The sequence below is a fragment of the Hypanus sabinus genome, chromosome 8 (assembly GCF_030144855.1).
Source record: "Hypanus sabinus isolate sHypSab1 chromosome 8, sHypSab1.hap1, whole genome shotgun sequence".
In the NCBI taxonomy this organism is placed as follows: domain Eukaryota; kingdom Metazoa; phylum Chordata; class Chondrichthyes; order Myliobatiformes; family Dasyatidae; genus Hypanus; species Hypanus sabinus.
The window spans coordinates 83,825,976-83,838,177 of record NC_082713.1 but is presented as its reverse complement, the minus strand read 5'-3'; the positions used below and the strand labels follow the sequence as shown (position 1 = coordinate 83,838,177).

At 37.4% G+C, this 12,202-nt stretch overlaps 1 protein-coding gene across 2 annotated transcripts in view; it reads left to right on the top strand.

Annotated features, from left to right (window-relative positions):
* The window catches only part of LOC132398272 (MICOS complex subunit Mic27-like), a 65,622-nt gene extending 54,312 nt beyond the window's left edge, over window positions 1-11,310 (top strand). For both annotated transcript variants that reach the window (XM_059977442.1, XM_059977443.1), the window contains exons 6-9: window positions 123-214; window positions 3,210-3,323; window positions 9,188-9,302; window positions 9,838-11,310. In XM_059977442.1, coding sequence (XP_059833425.1) covers window positions 123-214; window positions 3,210-3,323; window positions 9,188-9,302; window positions 9,838-9,926 — 410 coding nt within the window. In that variant the 3' untranslated portion in view covers window positions 9,927-11,310. The remainder of the gene's footprint in view (window positions 1-122; window positions 215-3,209; window positions 3,324-9,187; window positions 9,303-9,837) is intronic.
* The last annotated feature ends 892 nt before the right edge of the window (window positions 11,311-12,202 follow it).

Here is a 12,202-nt window from a genome sequence, read left to right as displayed (position 1 = left end):
ATTCTTTGCTTTTGATCTCAGTCTTTAAAATGTTACAATTTGAGTTTATCTTGCCCAAATCTTGCATAAGCCTTAGTCACTTTCTTATGCCTGATGGCACTAATGGATTTTAATTTGCACAGGTTCACGGGTTCAGAAAATGGTATATCCAGTAGGACTTGCAGCTGTGGGAATGGCCATTTGCTACCCCCAGCAAGCTATAGCCGTAGCTAAGGTAATATTTTTCACTTACATGTTTTCCTACCTAAAGTAGTTCAAAATAAAAATCTTTTAAAATGCTTTTTTGACAAGCACAACCAACAAAATATAATTTTTTTAATTGTTAATTGTTGGCTGAAGAGTGTGGCACTGGAGCATTTTTTTTCCTTGGAGGTATTTGCAGGAAAGTCAACAAGGTAGTTATGGTACTATACATTGCTACTATGCCAGACGTCGTGATTATTAATTCCATTTTGAAACTGGGTCTTGAACTCATGCAATTAGATAAATTAGATTAAGGCTAGTAACAGTTATGATTACCCTCTCCAACTGTACAATGTTATGCAGGCAAAAGGACCCACATTATTGTGTACATTTAGGAGTGGGGTGAGGCTGAGAATGCATAGTATCATCTCAGCTCACCCATGGCCTGTTGCAGCACTCCACAGTTCATGGAATTCGTGCCTCCCTACTCCTCAAATCGTTTTCAGAATCAGGTTTATTACCACTGACAAATGTAGTGAAATTCATTGTTTTGCGGCAGCAGTGCTGTGCAATACATTTAAAAAAAGTTACTGTAAGTTACAATAAGAAATAGATTAAAACAATGTAGAGCAAAAAGACAGCAAAATAGTGAGGTAGTATTCTTGAGTTTGTGTACCATTCAGAAATCTGATGACAGAAGTGAAATTGTTGTTCCTGAAGTGTTGAGTGTGGAAGGCAGTGAAAACCCTCTACCCACAAGAGGTTACTAGGAGCCCCAATCAATTCACCACGTGATTGATCGGCTGCATGCATACTTGCCACTTTCTCGCACTTGATCTAATATGGTACACTATACCTGCTAACTGTCTAGCAAACAGAAATCATCATGAAAAGCAAATTTTGGTTTTCATTTTTCTGACAAGGAGTAGTCAATGATAAATTGTGAAATAGTTTTCCTAGAACAACTTTTCGTTGACAACTGATTTGCTGTTAGACCTAAACCTTGCACCAATTTACTGTACCAAAAGGTTATAGCCAGTAAAGGAATCTGGATAGGTTAAGTGGGTGACAACAAGGTGGCAGGTGATAGGATAAAATATGAAAATATTCACTGATATTTCTTAAATTCACTGAAATTTCTGAAACTAGTGTTTGTTGATGTATCAAGGCATTAGGAAAAGCTGCTTAATGAGATATAGCAAACAGTTCTGTAGAGCCACCAGATATTTAGGGGAAATGGTATATTAACCTTTATTTCAAGGGCATTTGACTAAAAATGCAGAACTTACTGAGAATTTCTTGGACTTCAAAATTCATTGGGAGTACCGTGCACATTTTCAATCTGTTTTGTCAAAGAATAAACAGTATTTATGCCTTGGCAATAATGCAGCACAGATCCACCTGATTCGAGTCCCAAGATGAGGTTTGTCCGATGAAGAGACAATTAGTCAATAGTCACTCTTGTTCAGAGGAACGAAAAAAAAATTAGCATTGTAGTCTCCAAAATTATAGTACTATTGCTTAAGAGATGAGGTGAGATGAGATTTTGAAATGCAGTTTTTCTGTAGTACAGTGGATTTTGGTTAATTGGGACGCATCAGGGCCAAGATATTTTGGCTAGTGTCATATCTTTTTGTGGTATCTTAAGGGTCTGAATTTTTAAAAGTCAAAATAAAAAGCAAAATTAGCAAAAGTCACTGCTTTTTTAATTGGCATCTGACTGCCCAAATAGATAACATAATAGAAGCACACATAACTGAAGGTATGTAATAACTCTTTGCTCTAAACACAGTGTAGTGTATAATGGGCACACAAGTGCATCCAACTGATCAGTTGCACACAGGTGCATCAACACTGTTCAGCAGCAGTCTTCTGTCCCAATTAAGTGGCATAATGTCCCAAATAAGCAGCTGCCCCTATCATCCGATGGCCCAATTAACAGGAATCCACTATATATTTAAAGCTGAGACCAGTTGATATTTTGGCAAGAAGAATCTTAGGCTGTAGGTATGGGGTGGCAAACTGGACATGAAACACAAAATTATTCATTAAAGTTCAATGGTTCAGGTTCTATTTAACCCCAGGAAGAAACAAATGGTAGAGGAAGACTCAGTATATTGGAGCTGGGTGACAAATCTCTATCACCAAGACCAGTTCAGTGGTAAGATCACTGACTGGGAGGAGTAAACCTGACAGGCAGTTACTGGACTATCCAGTTCAATTGGGTATACTTAAGCACTAGGTGTCAGTAGTGGCAGTGGAATTACCTCACAGTCCAGCCAGTAACCTCAGTATCAAGCATTGTAATAGATAACAAATTTGTTCAATGAGTAAGAACATGCCAAGAGCATCACAACCATACCAGGAAATAAGGATTATCCTACTTAAGATACAACATATGCCTATGTGAAAGTTAAATAATTGAACAGTAGTGATGCCACAGCAAAGGATCTGATTGAAACTAAGTGAAAATTCACACCGCGATGTATCCATGATCATTAGAATAATGGTGGAGTATAGCACATGAGTATAAAAGGCAAAGCTGAAGACTTTGCAACCATCTTCAACTAGGACAACTGAATGCATGGTCCATCTTAGCATCCCAGATGTGCATTTAGAAACTTCAGTTTCAAAGAAAACCAGGGAGAAGGGTCAACTTTCTGGAAGAGGAGAAAACTTTGATTCAAAGCTTTCTAATTTTTTCAATGTAATAACAAGAATGCTGATTCATGCAGGTGCTAAGCCCAGTGATGTAAAAACATCATATGTATCTTAGAATAATAATTATTTAATGTAACATAATTTACACTGGGATGGTTTTCTTTAATTTTAAGCATTTGGGAAGCTCTTTTTTTCACCTTTAATTTGTAGGTTTTTTTTCAACAACAAATTATTTTAAACATTCCAAATTCAAGGCTGATGTAGGTTTGTGCTAATTCCAGTTAAATGTTTAGCACTCAAATCTTTTAATATTGGGAAAACAACATTAACTAGTGAAGTTGTAAATATTATATTTTTCTCTTTAGTTTTCTGGCCAGAAAATGTATTCCATTAGTCAAGGGAGTTATGAGGCAATTCGATCCCTCTGGAAACAGAGTCCTCAACAAAAAAAAGGAACGACAAAGAATGAAGACCTAGAGGTAAATTAGATTTCTGTCGAATTTGAACTCTTAACATTGATCTAGAATGGAATGAAACCTATGAAATATTTAATCAAACACTTTTCAGGAATGACAATTTTTTCTTGAAGTTATTTAAAAATATTGCATTTATTTATATGGTTTAGAATGTGATCTACATAAAACAAAGATCTTCCAAGGTGCAATGAGCCTTTTCCTAAATGTAAACTTACTCGTTAGTAATTGTATTTCACACAAAAATGCAAACAGGATCTTCGGTTGTCACAAGGATTGGCTTTCTTTTCATTCAATTCTCTTAGATTTAATCCTGTACCCTCAGACTTTTTGAATCTCATCTCTGGTGTGTAAGTATTAATCGTAAGAACAAATATCTCCAGTGCAATGTTTTAATATGTTCTTTTTGATTGGGGGTTCGGTGAATTCTTGGGCTGCAGAGGTATCGCCAGAGGCATAGAAATATCCTCATCTGCCATCTATACAGATATCTTAACAACATGAGTTAATGACTAATGCAGTGCAAGCTAGCTAATATTTCTCCTCTCTTTCCTCTTCACCTATATTCCTGCCCTTGCTCAGATCATCTGTTCTACATTTGATCTTATCTATAATTGTGATGATGCCTGTACATTTATCATCAATAGGCAAGTGATATTCTGTGCAAAACTTCTCATGACTTCTTTTCCCATGAACATTGCTGAGCAATGAAGCTATTCTTCATTTGTGAACAAAATTTTCAAACATTTCAACTGAAGTAGATGCACAGTTCCTTTACAACTGTGGTCATTAAAACCTTGCGTTAATGTTCTAAGGCCCTTAGTAAATGATTGAGTCATAGGAGATACCATAGCATATTATCAATAGCATAGTCAAAAAAGCATTTTAAAAAATTGTAGAGATTTTGGAGGTAACAATTTTCACAGATAAGAGGAATGTAGCTGAAAGCATAATGGAGTAAATTCCATTAGAAATAAAAATAATCAAAAATGTCCTATGATTTGAACACTTTTTTGCCAGATTTTGGAAACTGATGGATGACACTCATAAGAATAAACATTCTACTTGTATAAAGCCATGTGGAAGCTATGCAAACCTGAATAACAATCAGAAATAATTTCTAAAATTTCCAAAAATTAATCTGTATCATTGACTTTTAAGTAGAAGTGATTCCATGATCCTATGAAAGGATCAGGATACCTGGGCTATAAAACTGTAGAACTGATCTGGGCCTGTCCAGCAGGAAAAACAATGCAAGTACAGTGTTCTTCAACAACTTGCCACATTTAAATTGGTCCTACAGCACAGTAATGGAGGCACATCTCATCTATGCCAAATGTGATGCCTATCTTTGTTAATCTCGTTTGTTAATCAGATCTCTACCCCTCTTATGCCTTTCCTGTCTAAGTACCTATTTAAATATTTTTTAAACAGAATTGTATCTGCTTCTGCCCTCTCCCTTGGCAGCTCATTCCAGATAACCAGTGCACATGGTATGAAGAATTTTACACCTAAGTTCTTTAAATTTCTCTCCTCCCACATGTGCTCTCTCGGTCTAAACTCATCTGCCCTGGGAGAAAGATTCTATCTATCTTATCAAGGCCACTTAGACTTTATAAACCTCACACCTGTCAACCTCCCATGTTCAAGTGAGATTAAACCTAATTTGTTTAATCAGGTAACTTCAGCCTTCTATTCCAACTCTTATACACATGCCTTGGCCCACAAAGACAAGCTAAATGCTGCTTTCACTACCCTCTCCACCTGAGATCGCTGCCGGCTATTCTGTGTTCTGCCAGGCATGTTCCAGAATATCAATATACCCCTTCCTTAATTTTCCTGTCTCCATGACCTTCTCCCTGGTGAAAGCAGATAAGTATGCATTCGGGATCTGGTATGTATCCCTGGATGCTTGATTGCTTTTTCTTCAGCTTCTCTCTTGTGTCTTAAATAAAAGGTTTTAGATATCTTCTTAATTGTATTTGCCATGACCTTTCATGCCCCATTTCCTCTTCATTTAAGTTCTTTCCTACATCCAAAAATGATTTAATGCCAATTCCTAAATGTTATCCTCATAGCCTCATTGGCCAAACAGTCCTAGACATTCTCCCTCAGTTTTACATTAATGCTCTCCCACACCCTCTCCCCTCTTGCAATCTCATCTGTCACACCTGAAACGTTGTTAGCTCGGAACATTGAGCTGCTAATCCTGTCTGTCCTTAACTAACTTCCATGATTATAATACCAATCTCTCAGCTAATCTGTTTTACCTGTGTGGCTCATTGATTGCAGGTAAACACAGTGAAGCCTATTGACTCTCTCATCCTTCCCTTAATTGTGACCATCTATTTTCCACATGAGTCAACTTCCCACCTGGACTGTCACTCTGGATCCCATCCTACTGCCTCACCAGCTTAAACCCTCCTGAGTAACACTAACCAAACTTCCTGCAAGGATATTAGATTCCCTCCAGTTTCAGGGACAACCCATCCTTGCAAAGGTCTCTGACTCCAGAGGAGTTCCCAGTGATACAAAAACATGAACCACTCCCCCCGCACCATCTTTATAGTCACATCATCATCTGTATTATCTTGCTATTTTTTGTCTCACTGGAATGTGCATAGACAGTAAGCCAAAAATTGCAATACTGGAGATCCTGCTTTTCAACTTTATGCCCAACTCACCTTTGCAGCACCACATCTTTCCTCTTAGAATCATATAATTAATTGTAATGTACAGCACAGAAACAAGCCCTTAATACCCGCCTCATAAATAACCACTGTCTATGCAATCCAATTTTCCTGCATTAGGTCTGTATCCTTCTACATATTTTTTATCCAGTTATGTGTCAAATACCTTTTAAACATTGCAGTTGTGTCTGCTTCTGCTACCATCTCTAGACAGCTCATTTCAGATAATCATGATCCTCTCTGTGGAAAAATTTATCCCCCAAATTTGCTTTAAGTTTCTCCCCCTTCACCTTAAATCTGTACCCTCCAGTTTGAGACGACTCTCTGGGATTGACTATCCGTCTTAACTGTGTTCTTCAGAATGTTATAAAACTCAGCTTCTTATATTCCAGTGAAAATAAACCCAGCCTATTCCAATCTCCCCTTATAACTACAGCCCTCCATTCCAGCCAACATCCTGGCAAATCTTTTCTGCAACTTCAATTGTACCGCATCCTTCCTGTAATGTGGTGACCAGAACTATATACAATATACCAGGTATAGACTAACATTGTTTTGGTTGTGTCATTAGTACTGACATGGACCATGATTTCTGCCTGCTTGCTCTCCATTTTCAGAAAGTTCTGTAGCTGCTCCAAGACATCCTTGAAGATGGCAGGTGGGAGGCATCACAGCATCCTGGAGTCTAACACATAGTCACAGAAACACCTATCCCTATGAGTTTCCTATCCTTTTTCACTGCTGCTTGTCTAAACATAGTCCTTTTCTGCTGTACAGCACAGCCAGTTATGTTGCTACTGATTTGGCTGCTGTTACTTCCCTCTGACAAACCATCCCCAACCCTCCACCCACCTAACAATGTTCAAAGCTGTAAACCTCTTAGGGAGGAGAATAACCACAGAAGAGTCCTGCTTTGCCTGTCTTTCCTTCCTGGTGATCACCTTTCTATCGCCTGTGCTGTTCCATCTTTCTGAAGCTCCTGCTTCCTGTATGCTCCACCCAACCAGGTAGATTGAAAGTAGCTGCTTCAGAGCATACATTCCAGTGGCTGCTATTACTAATCCTTCTAACTACTGATGTAAAGGAAAAGGAATGACTGTTTCTGCTCAGCATTTTTGTTGAGACCTCCATGATCAAACTTCTGTATTTCGATCTGTTTTTGTGCAAGAAACATACAGTTGCAAGAAAAAGTTTGAGAGTCCCTTGTAAATACCTGGTTTTCTGCATTAATTACTCATAAAATGTGGACTGATTTTCATCTAAGTCACAATAATAGACAAACACAATCTGCCTAAACTAATAACACACAAACAATTGTACTTTTTGTGTCCTTATTGAAGATTGTTTAATCATTTACTTTCTAGGCTGAGAAAAATATGTGAACACCTGTATTTAATAATTGGTAGAACCTCTTTTAGCAGAAATAACTTCCACCAGATGTTTCCTGTAGCTCCTGATCAGACTTCCACAATTGCAGAGAAGAATTTTAGACCGTTCCTCCATACAAAACTGTTTCAGTTCATTAGTATTAATGGGATATCTTGCATAAACAGCCATCTTCAGGTCATGCACAGCATCTCAATTGGATTAAGGTCTGGACACTGACTTGGCTATTTAAAAACACAGATTTTCTCCTTTTTAAACCATTCTGTTATTGATTCATTCCTGTGTTTTGGATCATTGTCTTATTGCATCATTCAACTTCTATTAAGCTTCGGGTGACGGACTGTTGACCTGACATTCTCCTGTAAAATGTCTTGATACAGTTTTGAATTCATTGTTCCCACGATTGCAAAGTGACCAGGCCCTAAGGCAGCAAAGCAGCAGCAAACCATGATGCTCCTTCCCTCATGCTTCACAGTTGGGATAAGGTTTTGCTGTTGGTGTGCAATGCCTTTTTTCCACATAGTAGTGTGCATTTCTGGCAAAAAGTTCAACTTTTGTCTCATCTGTCCACAGAACATTGTGAAACATCCAGGTGGACGTTCAGCTGTATAGTTTTTTTTGAAAGCAGTGGTTTTTTTCCATGGTGTCCTTCCATGAACACCATTCTTGTTCAGTGTTTTTCTTATAGTGGACCCTTGAACAGAGACTTCAGCAAGTTCTAGAGATTTCTGCATGTCTTTTGCTATTACCCTTGGGTTCTTTTTCACCTCCTTTAGCATTGCACGTTGTGCTCTTGGTGTGATCTTTGCAGGATGCCCACTCCTAGGGAGAGTAGCAACACTACTGAATTTCCTCCATTTGTAATTAATTTCTCTCACTGTGGACTGATGAACACTCAGATCTTTAAAAATGCTTTTGTAGCTCTTTCCAGCGTGATGCATCTCTACAATTCTTCAAAGGTCCTCTGAAAGTTGTTTTGATCAAAGCATGGTGCACATAAACAGATCTTTCTTGAGAAGAGCAGGCTCTGTCAGCAACCTGACTTTGTGTGTCTTTTTTTTTTATAGGGCAGGGCACCTCTACAACCCACACCTCCAATCTCATCTCATTGATTGGAACACCTAACTCCAAATAGCTTTTGTATAAGGTATTACCCCAGAGGTTCAGGTACTTTCTGAACCTAGACTAGGATTGTTTAAATGCTGTACTTAGTATGGATGAGAAGTACAATCCTTTGTATGTTAGAGTTTAGGCAGATTGTATTTGTCTATTATTGTGTCTTAGATGAATGTCAGTCCACATTTTATGTATAATTAATGCAGAAAACCAGTAATTGCAAAGAGTTCACAAACTTCTTGCAACTGTACATGATACCTATTTTTAAAAAAAGAATGAACAAATCATGACATGTATAACAGTGGTGGTGATGTTTTCTCGGTTATAGTCTGTAGTTCTAGTTGTGTACTGGATATGAAAATGGGGTGCAAGTGCTGAAGCTCATCTTGGGCCAGGTCAAGACACAGACGTGTAATGTCAAGTTGTGCTTGATCAAGGTTGTGGGAGCTGTGTGGTGATATCAGATGTAAAATGGAACATCTGCTAAGATCTGAACTAGACAGTTTTATTATGTCATTTTGACCACCAAACAAAATGCCCATTGTGTACAATTTGATGAAGTTGACTTTTGTTAATCAAGAATTATTTAATTGGCATTGAAAAATTCTGCTTGAAAATGAGAATGATGAAAGTGGGTGCTGCATTTTTGTTACAGGTTTGTTAATTTTTCCTTTTCAGGTCACTGAAAGACAGGCAAACACGGGGAAACTTGATAGATTAGAAGACAAATACCCTCCGCTGGCAGAGAATCAGCAGCCAACGATATCAGAAATTGCTTTTCTACCAGCAGAAGGTACTGATCACCTTTTCTAACCACTCTGAACCACTTTAGATGATCAACCTGCTCCTCAACACAGAATCGTGTGTAGTCAGTGTTGGGGCAGTTATTATTTTTATAATTAAATACAGATTTCCTTTCCCTATCATCTGTTCTCTTCCTTATCCCCTCTTTGTGTGCATTTACATTTCTACATGTCTCCTCTCCTCCCTCTTTAGTGCTGCTCACCCAGTATTTCAGACAGTAAGATCAAACCATGTCACAGATAATCTATTACGTTGCTTTTACATTGTACCTTGTTCAATGCTAAATGTATGGTTGTACCAGTCTGAGGCTAATTGCTCTCAGGCCAGTTAAATATCAGACTGGAGTTTACTTAATGTCTTTTTGAAGGATAATGTTTGAAAGTGTTGAAAAATAGCATCTCCACGCTGGAAATAGCACCATTTATTTTACTGTTTTTCAATTGTCAGGAACTTTTTCCTGTGCTTTTACGAAGTATGTTTTAGAAATCAAGCATAAAGTAATACTCTTTTTTTTAATACAACAGAAAAACTCGTGAATCCACTTGATCCTAACTTGCTCGACCATGGTCAGGCAAATCCTGAAGATACAGACTTGTACAGCACTCGAAGTTAAGGGCCCAGATTACTACATAAAATTGCAATTTATAGTGTTTGAACCTGTTGGTAGTGTCTAATCTCATAAATTTAGAGAATCAAATTATACCTTTTATGTTAATACGTTAAGTTACTTTATTGTATGGTGCCTATTTATTTGTATCTCTGATTTTTTAAGAAAGTGTTCATAATCCTGTCTCTTGTTTAAAATCTTTTGTGTTCAATTTACACTTGTAATAAATACACTAGCTTGTTTTCTGTCAACACATTTGTAAAACAATTGACTACATCTAGAAAATAGAACAGGGATTGTTTACTTTTCCATTTGCAAACTTAAACCCCCTCCATTCTCTTACAATATTGGCTCCCATGCCCTTACACCAAATGTCTTACCTCCAAGCTTGGATCTTTCTCTAGTTTCCTTCCCACATCACTTTATCATCTGTCTTGGCACCCATGAGAATTCCCCCCCTTGCTCCATTTTCTTGAATCAACTGAATGTTTTGAATTTCCTTCCCAAACTTGAAGTTCTCTGATATTGTTAATAATGCTCTCCTTGTGGGTGGCTCTGAATTTCTTTAAATCTATCAATGTCTCCCTTCTCAAAAATCCACTCCTTGCATTTAATTAAAGTATCATCTTGTACAACACCAAAGATGCGTTTTTGATTTCTGAATACAGGTCTCTGTTCCATCACTACACCTGCTCGCAGAATGAGCTTGACAAAATCTGTCTATCTCATAAGAATGGCTTTCTGCTTACAATTGGAAAACAAACTGACTGTGATATAAATCTTAAACTTCACTGCTTTGGGGAGGTTGTGCCTGAATTGGCTGTTTTATGATTTCTATTCATTTGGTCTTGGTCTTGCATTGAGAATCCACTGCAAAATTAGTATGCATTGTAATTGGAAGTTGCAGTTGTTCAAAGGTATTTAGTATTCACCATTATTTCAGTAATCTTGCAATTTATTAGTACAACATGAAATGAGCTTTTAACATCCCCGCACATTTGTCAAAGGAACACATCAGGAATCCTATGCACTAGTTAAAAGATGGAATTTCTCAGGACTCAAGGAATTAACATGCCAAAGTAAATGCAAGTACAAGGTAAAGGAAGAATTTAGAAATACTAAAAGGAAATGGTTAAAGAGTGGCTTACATATTTTGTCTCCAGTTTTATAAGTGCAACAGCCAGATCCTTAAGCTGGTATACTCTGACTTTGTCAAATATTTTTGATATTTATGGTTTTTCCTTAAGAGGGAAGACATTACACTGACTTGTCATGTAATCCTAGATACAGATGTCAATGTTGTGATTCCATCATTGTGGACAAAGCAGCTACTTTGTGTAAAATATCCACTGCATAATAGTTGGTGACAATAAATTTAGTTCCTAATCCATGTTTTGAATTTGTTGTCATTTCATGTAAGGCACATTAACCTGTGATGTATGGGGTTCAGTGTGTGTTTTGTCTGAGAACATGAAATACAAAACTGTTGGACACAACACCCAAGGTATTGCTTGTAATAGATCGGAACTTGCATGGCATTGCCAATTTTGCTTATAGAATCTCAAGAGTTGAAGAATGTCATCAACATGGGGAGGGTTGGTCTGAATTGAGGTGTGTTTTTGGCTTTAAGATCATAATGTGAATCTGGAATGCTCAGAGAGTGCCGTTCAGGCCTGGATTTCATTGGATCTGAAAGATTCCCAGTTGGATTTGCTTACCTTTGAAAACTTAGTGTGAACACGGCAGTCCTGGATTGGACCCTGGTATAGGACAGTCCAGCAGGCAGTGGGACAAAGGACAAGTGACCAAGGCTGAGACCCCAGGGACTTCCATCCTCATTTACTCAAAATATTCCAATGACAGAGAATGACCACAAGGTCACAGTTTTAAGTGTTCCTCACTTTAGTATCATTTAAGCTTGAAAATGAGGTTCATTGTTTGGTCATATTGACAAATTGGTGGTGTATGGCAAGAAAAGTTCTTAGTATTATTTATTACTATTTATTTATTATTCATTTTTTTCTTTTTATATTTGCACAACTTGTCTTTTGCACATTGGTTGTTTGTCCATCCTTATGTGTAATTCTTCATTGAATCTATTGTATTTCTTTGTATTTACTCTGAATGCTGACAAGAAAATGAATCTTAGGGTAGTATATGGTGACATTCTACATACTTTGATAATAAATTTACTTTGAACTTTGAATATACAGTTTGGCACCTTCAAACTAAAGTTGTTTGTTTAAAAAAAACTAAAATTACCAATTGATCAGATCAGCGGT